The sequence below is a fragment of the Alternaria triticimaculans genome (assembly GCF_023758025.1).
Source record: "Alternaria triticimaculans strain BMP 0046 chromosome Unknown scaffold_9, whole genome shotgun sequence".
Lineage (NCBI taxonomy): Eukaryota > Fungi > Ascomycota > Dothideomycetes > Pleosporales > Pleosporaceae > Alternaria > Alternaria triticimaculans.
In genome coordinates this window covers 901725-917128 of record NW_026055966.1, presented here as the reverse complement: position 1 = coordinate 917128, position 15404 = coordinate 901725, and the positions used below count along the sequence as shown (strand labels likewise).

Sequence of the window (15404 nt, the reverse complement as noted above, 5' to 3'; positions counted from 1 at the left end):
ATATAGTCCAGAAGCCTACATCTAGGCATTGCTATTGAGTGTCTACACTTTTGTGCATTGCGTTGTTGCAGGCTCCAAAGTCAACTTGCACTTGCTTGTATTATTCTTTCCACAGCTTAAGGCAGTGCATGTCAAATCCAGCCACGTGGTGCTTGAACAGCAGGATGCGGTATTTGTGGCGACGCACTGAGATGGCTGTGACCAGACACCCTCCAACCCGACTTTGGCAGCAGCCTGATGCGAACCTTCTTCGTATCCCTCGCAGTGTGCCAAGTTGATGGTTCCTGGAATTGACCCTGAGTCTCCTTGGGCAGACTATAGATGAGAGTCGGCATGATCGATGTCTTCCAAACACCCGTTCCCGTGTCTCTTGCGGTTTTGATGATCGTCAAGACCAGAAAGATCAGGGACAGGAGGAGTAACAGGAATGGGAAACTGAGCCACTCCCACTGTATAGCAATGATGCTTTGTGGAGATAGAGCATCGCCCGAAATCATCTCTACGCTGACAGATGATCGGATGACGTTGGTCATGGCGGTTGCCAATCTCTCCATGTGGTGAGTGACGTTGTTGGGAAACAGAAGTGGATTGAATGCCAGCTTGCGCAAAGAGGGTCCATCGGGGTAGTTTTTGTATCGCAGGGCTGGCTTCTGTCCCTTGATAGCGGTGTAGTACGAAGGAAAGAAATCGTCGAATCCTATCATGATATTTGACGCGGTGGTATTAGACATGCTGAAGCTTTCGTATTCCGCAGTTGAGTTGGTACGGGTGGCAAGAGGCGGAGTGATCGTCACATCTTCATCAAAGATAGTCATGGTGCCATTTTCACTCTCCAGCTCCACCGGATAACTCTGCCATGGCCATGGCCACGGTTGATCTGTCGTGTTCAGGTAGACGGCCGATATCGTCTCACTATATTGACCCCACGCGTATGCTGATGCCACCGTCTTGACGCACCAAGCCAAAACGCATTCATGAGCAACAGGAGTTTCATTTCGATACACACTATCACGGCCGTCGGGCGCCGAGACAATGAGTGTGTCCAGGATTGGATTGCGAAGATGCCTGAAGTTGATCGAGCCGCCAAAGACCGGCGCCTTTGTCTGCATATCAGTCAATGGCATCACACGTACGAGCAGAGCCTCATCTGTTGGCTTTTCATTCCCACCACCAACAACATACCCCGACATCAGTACAGGCGATCTACTTGTTGCGTTCAAGAAGTAGCCACAGACTGTTCTCTCGGCGTATGAATCGTCATCGATTGGGCGAACATGTGTGGCGGTCCAGTCGACTTTCGTCTCTAAGCACGCGAATTGCAGTAAATTTGTCGCTTGTACACATTCGCTGCACACGCCTAAAGTTTCGTATGGGGGCCAGTTACAGATGCTAGTAGGACAAGAGAGTGGTATGTCGGGGCGTGTAGTGTTGGCAAAAGGCGTAGGGTGGGTCCCATTCCCTGCGAAGTACCGGCCAAAGAGGTCTCTGAAAGCGGGGTCCACGAAATTCGTCTCGAGTCCTTGAAAGGTTTCCGGTGCGTAGAGCGGCTCGTACTGCACTACCCTTGGTATCGATCCGGCGTTAGACTGTGTCATCCACTCGTCTGGGAAGCGGACAACTTGCTGAAAGAAGGTGTCGATCGCAAGAAGTAGTACAATTAAGAGCGCGCCGAGCGCCGCTAAAGAACGGCCCTTTGTCCGGAATAGTAACATTAGGGCACCCAAAGGTCCCCTGGAAGCTTTGTCGAATATCTCAAAATCCCACATAGCATTGGATCTATGGAACCAATGCCATTTCAGTTGACCGAGCGCCTCTGATGTTGGAACGATCAACGCAGCCGAAGAGACTTTACCTAAGACATTCGTCCAGGTGAGATAGGATCCGTCCAGCGACATGGGTTGGCCGTTGATTCGAAGGTAGATGCAGATGATCGCTATCATACACGATGCACTGAGCAACCAACTCATCATCTCGAATAGCCATCTCTTGAAGACGTTGTCCGACGAGTTGTACTCGGCTAACTTTCTCTCGATTCGTTGCGTGAAGTCGAGCGATGATTTCTCATGTTCTGAAGAGTCTAGCGACCCTGGCGCATGTCGTCCTTCATGTTGTCCGCGTTTTTGTGTCCACGAAGGTTGGTATCGTATCGCGTTTGGAATGGAAGCCATCTCGGTGAGACTCGCATAGATGAGGATCGGGCCGTGATGAGAAACACGAGACGCGAAGGGGGGTTTTCTCGCGGTAAGGCTGGTCGTTCGATCGCTGCTCGAGGGTAAGATGACAGCGCACCGGCGCCTAACAAGCTATACATCTTGAACTGCCGGCTGCGAATATGCCTTCAGTCATGGTAGAGTCGTGGCGCTAAGCTGCGCATCTTGATCTTCGACGTTGAGCGTGCGCTTCGTTATCGTGCGCCTATGGGAGCTTTGCTGTTAGCGCTGCGGCATACCAACTGGCTGGCAGCTACCGAGGGCGGGGACCGACATGGCCATGTCGCGTAGGCAAGTATAGCGACTTTAGATGCAGTCAAGATCGAGGATTTCCTGGTGACCGAAGACGGAAGATAGCTCTGGGACGAAGAGAAAAGACGTGAGGGCTCAGCGGGACGCGTTGGACGAGCTAGGGTTCAGCAAGCGAGATTGGGTCTGCGATGACGATAGCGCCAAAACCAGCCTTAGATGTGGCTATTCATCATAGATCACGTATTATGACAACTATATGAATTGGCTGTATTTGCATACTACGAGACATCTTGGTAGTTATATGAAGCCAGGTGGAGCTGTCGATGCGGGGTGCACCTGTCCCGACACTCTCCAGCCCTGCTTTGGCAAGAGTCTAATTCTAACCTTGCGGGGATCGTGAGGCGATGCGCTTTCCGAGCTTGTGGTCGAGATGCTATCCTTCCGCACATCTTGTGGTAGACCGTAGATCAACGTAGGCAGGGCTGAAGTCTTCCAAACCCCCGTCTCGGTATCATTCGACGTTTTGATGATGGTAGCGACCAAGAATACCAAACTCAGTAGTAGGAGAAGCAACGGAAATATGAGCCATGGCCAGTTGATGCGGACGAACTTCTCTCGATCGTATGCCTCACCGAGGAGCGCTTCAGTAGTCTTCGTGTTCGACCGCATAACGTTCGTGAGGGATGATGCCAGTCGTTCCATGTGGCGCGTAACGTTGCTTGGCGCTAGCCAGGGATTGAAGTCCATGAAGCGAGTAGCGGGTCCGTCAGGGTATTCTTTAAACCTCAATATAGGTTTTGAGCCCCTACCCGCAGCCGTGTAGGATGACGGGAAGAAATCGTCCCAGATGACCATGATCTGGAAAGCTGTCTCGTTCCACACAGAATAAGTGTTGTTGGTATCAGGATAATCCACGGCTGGCGCTTCGAGAGTGATGTTTGGCGAATACTCATACCAGTTGCCGTCGACTATCCATGGCCAAGGGACAGTATCAGTCGCAATGTTGAGGAATGTTGACTCGGTAGTTTGGCTGTATAGGCCCCACTCGTACGATGATCTTACTCGCTGAACGCACCAAGACAACATGCACTCGTGCACCACAGGAGGCTCGCGACCGTATACACTATCGATCCCGTTCGATGCTGATGCGACGAGACCGTCGGTGATCTAAAGATCGGTGTACAAAGTCAGCGTTTGTCTCACATACAGTTCGTACAAGGATGATACTGACGGGATAGCGAATGTCTTTGAATGCGAAGGAGCCAGTGCCGTAATAGGGTTCTTTCGTGTTCATGTCAGACAGAGGAATCGTGCGCACCAGCAAGACCTCATCAGTTGAGTTCGTGGTGCCGTTTTCGCTCACGACATGACCTGAGAGAAGTATCGGCGTAGCCGACGTAAGGTTGAGGAAATGACCGCAAACGTTCCCGACCGGGTATGGTACATCTGCTAGTGGGCCCTCCCATTTGACACTCCAATCAATTGTGGTATTCAGACAGGCATACGTGATGTTTAGATCGTGAGAAACATCCACGCAGCTGCTGCACGTCGCAAGGGTATCGTAAGTAGGCCAAGTGCATTTGCTAGAAGGACAGGAAAGCGGTATATCCGGGCGGAATCCACTTCCGAACGGAACGGGTATCGATCCGTTTCCGTAAAAGTAGCTTTTGATGACGGGGGAGGTGACCTCATCGTACATGGCTATCTCATCACCCTTGATGAAGTATTTGGAAAAATACGGACTATACGTCTTGACGATGGGAATGGAGCTTGGTGCCGTTTGCAGGGCCCAACGATCCGGGAATGTGACCACTTGCTGGAAAAAAGTGTCGATAGCAAGCAGCAACACAATTAGTAGGGCTCCTACAGAGGTAAAGATATGAAGTCAGTGTATTTCTCACATGGTTCGTACGGCCACAGCTTACCTAGGGCAGCCAGCGACCGTCCTTTTGTTCGAAAGAGGAGCAGCGTAGCGCCCCATGCACCTCGTGAGGCCTTGTCGAAGATTTCGAAATCCCACATAGCGTTCGATTTATGAAACCAATTCCATTTGAGCTGTCCAAGTGCTTCCGAGGTCGGCACGATGAGTGCAGCGGATGCTATCTTTCCTAGTGTGTTGGCCACCGTGAGGGACTGCTCGCTCTTGGTCATCTCCTGGCCGCTGACGGTGATATAGATTCCGATGACCGCGCCCATGCACACCGCGCTTATTAGCCAGCTGGCTAATTCAAAAAGCCACCTCTTGAAAACATTCTGGGATGCATTGTACGCGGCCAACTTCTTCTCTAGACGTTGTACCAGATCCAATGATCTCTTTCCGTTTTCGCCAGGGCTGGAAGATGGCGATATGTAGCGCTCATTGTTCTGGACGTCTTGCGGTAGCTGTCTTGAAGGTTCGTACTGCGGAAGTGTTGTCATTTGGTTGCGTGGGTGAGTTGAGATGGCAGATGGATAGCTAGGTGATCTGCTCATGGGAGATTTGTGGATCGATTGATGATGCCCAACGACTGGCGAGTGAATGCGACACGCTATCGCATCGATTGTATAGGCGTTTATGAGGTCCCGTTACCCCAGCTTTTAGTGGGAATGAGGTTGGTCCGGCAATTCCACGCTGTGGTGTATACACATCCTACGACTGAAGATAACCAGCCGCCGGATACACACTAAGCCTGCCAACAGGACATAAAAAGCCGCCGAAGCAACGGTTCTAGCGCTTAGCAGCTGCGACTCCATGGTCGTGCAGACTTGCCATGTCTACCTAGGTAACCATGTTGATCCTGCGTGTGGCTTGGCGGTAGGAGCCAATGACACCGGTCGGTCTACCGCTGGCTTTGACGCCGACTAGATATGCGGAGATGTTGTCGCAACACAGACGCGCTCATGCCAGGCTCGTTGTCATGTTGCGCTGTTGCGCAGAGAATCGAGCATATTGGCTGCATGAGCGATTGGTACCGAGCCTCACATGCCTTTTGCGTACGACTGGATCACATGCCAATCTTGGCGCGCACTTTGAAAAACTTCATCATTTTCGTGTGTATAACGAGCAAGACTTTGTGGCTATATAAAACCAGGTGGAGCTGTCGGCGCGGGCTGAACTATACCAGAGACTCTCCAGCCTTGTTTTGGCAAGAGCCTGATCCTAACCTTCTTCGACCTTCTATGCAAGGTGCGCGTTGATGCTGCCGGTGTCTTGAGTTCCTGTTGAAGGTCTTTTGGCAGGCTGTATATCAGCGTCGGCATGGCGGAAGTCTTCCAGTTGCCGATATCATCGTATGCGTGTTGTGAAGTCTTGATCATTGTAGCCACCAAGAATGCGATGCTTAGGAAAAGGAGAAGCAGAGGAAATGTAAGCCAACCCCAATGAACCACCACATAAGTCTCTGGGGATGAGGCGCTTCCAACGATGAGCTCATTGCTGTTAGCATCAGACCTGACTGCGTTCGTTAGAGCATGTGCTATCCTTTCCATGTGGTAGGTGACGTTATTGGGAGCAAGCCATGGGTTGAACCGAACTTCTCGAAACATGACCTGATCGATGAAGCTAGTTCTGATCTTCAGATATGGCTTGGCCGATGGCTCGGTGACAGTAATCAGGGAGGGGAACACTTCGTCCAGAACAAAGATTGTGTTCATGAACGTCTCGTTTGAGACGCCATAAGTGGTCGTATAGTTGTCGTTGGTAGGTGGAGTTATCGTGATATTTGCATCAAACTCAGTCAGCGTCATGCCAAGCCCCACACTCTCGCCCCACCATGGGTATTTGATCTGTGTCGTGTTGGTAAAGGTCTCGATGACCTCCTCTTTGTAACCTCCTCGTGCGTATGAGGAGCGAAGTGTCTTTACACACCAGGATAAGACACATTCGTGAGCCACTGGGAGGGCTTTGCGATAGACGCTCTCGGAGGAGCCATCCGCTGCGCTTACGATTATCGCATCGATGATAGGATAGTTCATGTGCTTGAAGTTGATAGAACCCCCGTACAGTGGTGACCTCAAAGGGTTTGTGACGAGCGGTAGCGTGCGCATGAGAAGGGTCTCTCCATAAGGGGAATCCGTGCTGTTTTCGACTCTGTACCCGGACATCAGGACAGGCAGTGAACTCGTCGCGTTCAGGAAATAGCCACAGGCAGTACCTACACAACGACAATGTTAGCCTTAGTCAACTTTATCTTGCATAGGTTGGTCGGCGGCCTTGCTTGGCATGGCCGAGACTGATAGTCGATGATGAAAGGCTCATCTCACCATTGGGATATGTATCCTCCGTCCCAGGACCAGTTGAGTTTCTAATCCAGTCCATCTTCATGGAAAGACAATCATACTCAAGCAGGTGTGACACGTCTTCGCAGGCACTGCAGACTCCCAAAGACTGATAGGCCGGCCACTCACATCTACTAGTTGGACACACTAGTGGTATCTCAGCCTGAGGACCACCCTCGGTGAGAAACGGACGTGTGCCATTTTGGTCAAAGAAAAATGGATCCAGGGCCCTCTTGAGGTCTTGGTTCATCGTGGCCACGGGTTCATTGTCCCAGGTGCTGTCGTATGTAAGGGCGAGGGAAGGGGTATATCGTACGGTTCGTGGAATCGAGCTGTTGCCCTGTAGCTTCCAACGCTCATTGAGGTCGGTAACCTGCTGGAAGAAAGTATCAATCGCAAGTAGCAGGACTGTCAACAGTGCACCTAGTGCGGCAAGTGATTTGCCCTTCGTTCGGCACAGGAGCATGAACGATCCCCATGCACCGCGCGATGCTTTGTCAAATATCTCGAAGTCGAATGCGTCTCTGGACTTCTTCCCGTGGAACCAGGTCCATTTCAGCTGCCCGATAGCCTCCGATATAGGCAGAATGAGTGCTGCCGAGGCGATCTTCGAAAGAACCGTGATTATCGTCAGGCCTGCAGGCCATTTGTTGTGGGCTTGATCGTGGAGATAATAGAGTAACCCGATAATTGTGCCTGCACCCTGAGTTAGCATACATATTAGGCCGATATGGTGCCAGCTCACCCATGCAGATAGCACTTATCGCCACACTGATGATCTCGAACAGCCAGCGTTTGTAAACATTCTGCGAAGCATTGTAGTGCGCTAGCTTTCGCTCTATGCGCCCGGGGAAGTCGAGACGATGCTTCTCGTGGACAGATGCTCGATAGGATGGCGGAGGTGGTATATTCAGGCCTTCATTCGGGGATGACGAATGCAAGTGTCGCGATTGCACGAGTGTAAGAGGTAAAAGTCCTCCGTGTTGTCGTGACATTGTGCGCATGTTCCGTTGACGAGATCTGAAGCACACATGAGCGGTCAAGAGGTGACGCCCTGAAAGCGGTGCTAGAGTTAATCATTGGTAGCCTCCTGTGGTATGTCAATTGAATCAACAATCGAGCGCTTAACGGCCGAACATTCTGCAGCTCGTGTAGAAAGCGCGACATCGTTACTGGCTTGCTTCCTAGGGCAGGTCATGATTGCCAGGTGTGCATGTAGAAATGACCTGAGTGTTGGCGATGCGAAAGCTTCTGTGTCTGCCCAGCATCACCGTTAGACCTGTCAGAGTGGGGGGTTTAGCGCCCACAGCAGGTTGCGCGGGGATAAGGTCTTATCAAACCATGAGGCCGAGATTGTGGTAGCGCTGAGCTTAGCGTTCCCGCAGCTACTGCGTATTGAACCGTTCGAGGCCACATCAAGCAGTAAGAACGATGAGCAGTTTAAGCGCTGGGGTTGAGCTGTCATCGTGGGTTGGCGGGCACGCGGGCACTAGGCAGAGCGCAAGGCGGTCTGTTCGAGGCAAGGGGGGCCGATCTTGGGAAGCGAGCTATGGAGCCGAAGCTGCCCCGAAGACTCGGTGAGCTTGCACTTTTTGAGCCGTGGTCATCTCTTCTCTAGATGCACGTACTTTGTTCTGCGATCTCGATACACTACTTGAGTATACAGTGATCATATTTGGGGTGGGTATGTACCGGAATGTTCTAGCTCTCATCGCATGCAGAAGATGTTGTTATTGGCATGTACGGGTATGTTTTTCTATTTCCAAGAACCATCGAGATGAGGGCGCAGGCAAGAGCAGTGTCAGAGTATTCGTTTAGGCATCATTTCTTGCTCGACTGGTGAAGCAGATCTCGTGTATTGAATACATATTGAGTGAAGCGTGTTTGAAAGCCGCGCGGCGAGGGATTACTTAGGTAGATGTAGACGATGCACAGGTGTACAAAGACATATACTGCGCCGCAACGTGGGTGCATAATGTTGAAAAAGATCCGAATGCGCGCAATCCGGTAATACCACCTAATTTAGATTGCATGTTTGCGAACCCCCATTTCCATGGACTTCCTTATAGTTGTGTCTACCCGCAGTAAGTATCATTACCTAGGTACCGGATGCACATTGATGCGATAGCTGTCTTCCGTACCCCGAAAGCTCGTGGAAGACGGGAAAGTGCGGAGGCCTCAATCCCGTGTAAGTGTAGATACTCGCTTCACGACGCCATGTGGCTGCCCAGGCGGTCATCGAGTCGGCCACAAAGGGCCAAGTACCAAGGTAGGCTGATCCGACAACCTTGAACGGCCGGAAACTTGGGACCTAGGGGCGATCGATATCACCATGCATGGGCAATGTGATGGACTGCGCATAGGGCTCGAAGACAGCCTCCGGGATTGCTGGGCGTGTGTTGCACAGTAATGGCTTTAAGACAGAGGTAAACAAAGTGACATAGCCGCATGAAGGTTGGCGTTGATAAGGTTTACACACACGCAGCGTCCGTTTCAGAGAGCCCTGGTGTCGTCAGTCTAGATCCCGGGGGGCGCTTAATCCCTACCCGCAATTGGTGAAGCTCCTTGTACTGTCTACGGGTACCTGAATCAAGTCTCTACATCGATGCGAAGCTGACGCAATGGCATGAGTACAGCGTGGTGGACGTCATTACCAGCTGAACTTTACATGGGCCTCCAATTCACAGGACTGGCCGGTAATTAGGGGTTTGTTTGCATGCATCGCAATGGAATCCAACTCAACGCCGCCTACAGTCGCTTGGCAGGGGTCCGAACGTCCGAACTTTACGACAGATTCTTGCAAAGACACGAGCTCAAAAAGACACTCGAGAGCGTAGTTGCGTCGCAAACAGAGTGTATTGAATGTCTATCAAAATGGGCCAAAGAGATTGGAGGAAGCGTAACGCCGGAAAGTATCACGTGTGGAAAGAATCTGTGAGTCGGTCGCAAGAACGGTTGATGGGCGTGAGGTACCGATCGCGTAGAGCCAATCGCTTCAACTCCCCGGCTAAGTCCAAAACGCCGCCAAGCCACATCACATCGATAAATCCTTTTGATTGGTTAGAAATCATTCGGGCAGTTGACGAGAACTACAGCAATTACAGGTGATGAATCGTACTTACAGGATCTCGACCTTACGGACAGGATCGCCTTGTAGAAAGCCCTGCCCTTTCGAGCGCTTCGAATGTGATATCCCGTGTGATGAAATCGCAGAATTCTCCTGATCCATTGCGATGCGTTCTCATGCCACCACAAGCTCGCGGCCTAACGCCTTGTGTTCCAACGCGTCGGTCTTTGCGTTTCACCTTGCCTCATTCGTGGTCCAGCTATCATGCTCGCCGTTCTACCTCCCAATGGTTGCACAACTTCGCGTGATGCGCGCATTGTGCCTGCGGTGCCATGCCCTTGGGACTGCATCTGTGGCTTCGGAGGCGGTTACGAGGGTGAGAGTCACCACGGGTTGAAGCGCCGGTGACCAGGGAGTGGAGATGAGCCCGTTGTGGAGGGTGGCTCACAATGTCGTCGTTATGGTTTGATGTTGATGGATAAATGCACCGACATCTCCCCCCGTCAAGGTATCATCCTCCTTGTGACAGACAGTCGAACCACCTCTTTGATACATTCATCCCTTACCGGACAGCCACCTAGTCTTTCCGTTGCCGTCTCTTATTAGCGTCGTCCAAAGACCCAACTGTTACATACGTCATCATGCGCGGCACTACCGTCCTCGTGTTTGCGTCGTTCATTCTTCCGATTCTTGCTGGTCCGGTACCAGTTCCAGACGTTAGTGACATCATGTCAAGCCAACAAGCCTATGAACTAACTCTTGTAGCAGATTGTCGACACGGTCGTCAGCCGCACATCAACAAAGATCCTCGATGGCCGAACACCTCTTATCGAAGCTATCCCAGTGCAAGGTCGCTCAGCGGTGACCATCGAGCGCGAAGTCGAGACAGAACCTGAGTCTAGTGTTCTACTTGCCGAGCGTATGATCCGGGGCGGCAGAGGGCGTGGTGGTGATAAGAGATCAGTTGATGAGAGGGCCACTCGTGGCGGTCGCGGGCGTGGTGGTGACAAGAGATCTGTCGATGAGAGAGCCACTCGTGGCGGTCGTGGACGTGGTGGTGACAAGAGATCTGTCGATGAGAGAGCCACTCGTGGCGGTCGTGGACGTGGTGGTGACAAGAGGTCGGTTGATGAGAGAGCCATTCGAGGTGGCAAGGGCGACAAGAGATCGGTGGATGAGAGAGCTATTCGAGGAGGCAAAGGCGACAGGAGGTCGGTTGATGAGAGGGCCATTCGGGGAGGCAAGGGCGACAGGAGGTCGTTGATGAACCGGTCCATTTGGGGAGGCAGAGGACGCGGAGGCGACTAAGGAATGACCATGGTGGTGTCCGTTGAGCGAGTCTCGCGGCGATTACTTTCCTGAAGCCTTGTGATTCTCAAACCCCGATCATTGACGGCTGCAAGTACGGTCGACATGGGAGGTAATTTTGTATAACAATTTCGTAATATTTCTTCTTGGAGGGACTGGCTATTCATATCCATCCCGGGGGCGGAAGGTTGGGTTTCGGCTTGGGTACGAAAGGAGAGAAAAGATTTCCAGACACCCGCCAGCCCTGGTTAGGTTGCAATCTTACTTTTAGCTCCTTAGCTCTAGCTCTCGGTGTCCCAGAACTCCCAGATCTCGTGATCTTTTGTTGCATCTCATCCGGTAAACCATAGAGTAAAGTGGCATACGCCGAAGTCTTCCACACTCCAACGCGATCGCGTTCAACAGCGGACTTTGCAACAGTTGCCGCAAGAAAAATGAAAGAAATACACAGCAGACCGATAGGAAGAGTAAGCCATTCCCAGCGCACAGAAACATAATTCTCCCTGGTGTAAGCGTCGCCTAGGGTCATGACTTTGTTATCCGACGATCTCACAACATTCGTCAAAACTTTGGCCAATCTCTCCATGTGTCGAGTGAGATTATTGGAAGCTAGCCATGGATTCTCTTCGAATGTCCGTACTGATGGGCCGTCGAAGTAGTTCTTGTACCTTAGCAAAGCTTCTGAAGACCCATCTTCTAGAGTGTAGTATGAAGGGAAGAAGTCGTCGAAAACACCCATAGTCTTGTATGCCGTTATATTATCGACTCTGTATGTGTTGTCGTATGCCGTTGTGTTCAGTCGGTGTAAACGTGATGGGGGCGGCTTGAGCGTGATGTTTTGAGTGTAGATAAGGTCTTGGCCAGTCTCAGCTTCATAGACCTCCCATGGCCATGAGAACGGCTCGTCAGGTGTATTCAGATACGTGGCAGTAACATTCTCGGTGTACTTTCCCCAGTCATAGGCCGACTTGATGCTTTGAACGCACCATGACAGGATGCACTCATGTACCACAGGTGTATCGTTGCGGAACACGCTTGCTGGGCCGTCAATTGCTGATGCAATTAGAGCGTCGAGGATCGGATTGCGGATGTCTTTGTATTTCACGGAACCGACGCCGTAGAGTGGCTCCTTGGTGTCGAAATCTGAAAGAGGTATTGTCCTGGCAATCAAGGCCTCGTTGGTCACATTCTGTGACTCGTCGGCATGCGCAACATACCCAGAGAGCAGAATAGGCGCAGCACTTGTGATGTTGAGAAAGTATCCACACACTGTCCCATTCGGGTAGGGCACCTCGTCCAATGGCCCTTGCCAAGTAGCAGTCCAATCCACAGTAGTGTCTACTAGACAGTCGAATTTGATGTCCAGGAGATGAGAGACCTCGGCACAACTACTGCAAACTGCCAGGGTTTCATACTCTGGCCATGTGCAGTTGCTCGTCGGGCACGATAGAGGTATCTCGGGCTTTGTACCGTTCAGAAAGGGGATGGGCTGAGTCCCGTTGCCATAGAGGAACTTCTTGATGACAGGAGTAAAATCGCGATCTTCTTGTCCTTGTTCTTCCCCATGAAAGAAATCAGGAACGTAAGGCGGCATGTACATCGGGGCCCTTGGGATGGCACTAGTGGTATTTTGTAATGCCCAGCGATCCGGGAAGTCGACCACTTGCTGGAAGAATGGGTCAAGAGCCAGAGAGCAGAGCATGATCATAGCTCCAAGCGCCGCTAGTGCTTTGCCTTTAGTACGAATCAACAGTAGTAGTGATCCCCACGGCCCTCGAGATGCATTGTCGAAGATCTCGAAATCCCACATCTGCTTGGAATGTTCGAGGAACCAGCTCCACTTCAACTGACCAAGTGCCTCCGATACAGGTAGTATAAGGGCAGCGCCAGCCATCTTGGAGAGAATGGAAATGTAAGTATTCAGTGTCAAACCAGTCTTCTCCGCTAGGACCCACTTCGCAAGTGGTTTGTCTTGAAGACCGATAAGGACTCCAACGACAGCCGCCATACAGAATGCACTGAACAGCCAGCTTAGAAGCTCAAGCAACCATCGTTTGTATACATTGCCTGAAGCGCTGTACCTCCATAGGGTCTCCTCAATACGTTGTGCGAAGTTTGCGGATGGATCGGACTTCTCGTTAATGGGTGGAGAGATCTCGATTGATGGGGGCTTGGGAGGTCCGTTGACGATGCCGAGCCCCGGATGATAGTAACTGATCGGGGTCTTCTCGTTGATGGAAGGGACCTGCAGGGAATGAACGGTATCAAGACGGACTCGAGGGCGTTCAGTCGGGAAGAAGCGAAGAGTCGGTCGCCGAGAATCAGACTGGTGCTGGATCTCTGGTGGTGGTTCTGGAATAGGCCAGATGACTGACCGACAACTGGAAGTCTCGATAGTGGTTGTAGGGCTTGGCTCGGCCGGGCTGATGGGTGGCGCGTTGATATGTGACGGGCTCAGGTGTGTTGGTCGTTGAGGAGGGATGATGTCTGGTGTAGTTGGCGTAGTTGGTGTTGTACCGTATGTCTTTGCTGTAATGCGCTCATCGCCTGTATCCAGATAGATTGGAATGTCGGGAAAAGCAGGCGAACGCATAGGGGTGCGTGGAGAACGAGACATGTTGGGATAGTAGCCTGATGTGGATATCGGGAAAGGCATTAAAAGAATACGTGAATACGAATTAGGGTACGAAAAAAGTGGAGAATGATGGAAAAATGTTGCTTCGTACAAGATAGTAGAGCAGTGCCAGACTGGAGAGAAGCAGTAGACTGATACCAGGTACTTACCATCGGTGTCCATCACCATACTATAACAACATCGAGCTGCAGTATAAGCCTCCACAAGCGATTTCCATGATTGGAGCCTGCTCGAAACATCAAACAGCACTGTTACTGCGGCGTACATGCAAACTATGCCTTCGTTCTGGAAACCGGTGCATTACCGAGCAAACGCACCATTCACGGCACGAGCTAGCCGCAAGGACCAGACCCAACCTCCAGAAAAGAGTGCCAAGAAAGGCGGCTGAAGGCCATCTCCACGACACCTGCGTGCGGCGCGGGCGTCGGGAGCTGTCAAGCCGGGTCACCGCTGTGGGTGTAGCCGTACAGAGCATGTGTATAACCGCTGGGATGGCCGCATGGCTAGGCTAGCGTATTCTCGTTGGCGCTGTAGTATTAAAACATATGCAGCTAGGCGTATTCTTAGCTTTTGGCCCCTCCATGAGGTCACGTTTCGATGACGATGCATCAATGAGGCACAGTTGTATAAGCGCTTCGAGCCTCATCGGACGCTGCAGCCAATGTAAGGAGCGCGGGGTTGGGAAAACATGTTGGTTTTGCTCGGTGAGCGAATGGCCATGCCGCTTTCCAGCCTCGGAGGTATCGCGTGAACTCGCGCGACGTGGGTGGTGGTTGTGGAGGTGGTGGGAACGACGGCCTCGGGATGTTTCGACGAATTTTTGGGGGTTCAGATAGCGGGGTCGCGCTATCGTTAAGCGCGGGGCCGATAACCCCACTTATTAATAGCCACCTATCAGCGCCGCGGAATATTTAGCCATGCGTCTATTTTTCGAATATTCCACGTCGCGTCTATCGTGCATTTGGCATCTCGGTGCAAAGCAAACAACGCATGCATGCATGAAGCAAGCTTCACGTGACGGCGTCTCCCAGTGTCAAGCAGGAGCGTGACAACTGCCTTCCTCTGGAGTAGCCGAAGCATATCAGGTGTGTTACGATGGACCGTCGTCTGACACCTCTTAGGTAGCCCTACCTCTTCATCCAACACTTCGCTTACTGACTTGATACTACGGTGGCTTGAGGCTGAACATGCGATTCGGTGTTCCCTAGTACTGACACGTGTACTAACACCGGCGTACGCTAAATCCAGTCTGCCGGGTCGCGGCTATCAAGGCTGCATTGCGATCGTTGCGTACCCTCACTGGCCAAGCTTATACCCATCTGTTGTTGTTTCAAAGCCGCCAGATTCTCATTCGTTCGGAAAATACCCCACAGGTCCCGATCTGTCGGAGATCTGTCTTCTGTAGCCGCTGTCACTTGATCGGTGTCATGGTCGCATAGAAGAGCGAGTCATTGGTGCGTTGTGTTGTCGAAACAAACTTATGGATGGAAGTGGAGATCCGCGCAATCTCCAGCCTCTTCAGGCGTTGTATGCAAGGTATGGTTTGATATGTTGCTGCGCCGCATGCTACATCGGAACGTTGAACGCGCAGACGGGTAACGTTGCAAAGGCGTTGAGCTGATGTCAGCCATAGCTTAATTAATATTGCACGACCCCGAAGTGCTCATTGCGAGCC

The 15404-nt window shown here is 51.7% G+C and overlaps 3 protein-coding genes across 3 annotated transcripts; all 3 read right to left on the bottom strand.

The window, feature by feature from the left end:
- Positions 1–2759: 2759 nt before the first annotated feature.
- On the bottom strand, positions 2760–4880 carry J4E78_006738 (uncharacterized protein; the record flags this gene model as incomplete). The annotated part of the gene is made up of 3 exons (XM_049367348.1): positions 2760–3629; positions 3679–4325; positions 4388–4880. 3 exons carry the CDS (start codon positions 4878–4880, stop codon positions 2760–2762), a joined length of 2010 nt encoding a protein of 669 aa, XP_049221095.1.
- A 1006-nt stretch (positions 4881–5886) lies between these two features.
- J4E78_006737 (uncharacterized protein) lies at positions 5887–7468 on the bottom strand (the record flags this gene model as incomplete). The annotated part of the gene is made up of 4 exons (XM_049367347.1): positions 5887–5896; positions 5971–6595; positions 6849–7415; positions 7465–7468. 4 exons carry the CDS (start codon positions 7466–7468, stop codon positions 5887–5889), a joined length of 1206 nt encoding a protein of 401 aa, XP_049221094.1.
- A 4225-nt stretch (positions 7469–11693) lies between these two features.
- Positions 11694–13711, bottom strand: J4E78_006736 (uncharacterized protein; the record flags this gene model as incomplete). The annotated part of the gene is made up of 2 exons (XM_049367346.1): positions 11694–11733; positions 11763–13711. The coding sequence occupies 2 exons, from the start codon at positions 13709–13711 to the stop codon at positions 11694–11696; spliced, it is 1989 nt and encodes a 662-aa protein (XP_049221093.1).
- Between the last annotated feature and the right edge of the window lie 1693 nt (positions 13712–15404).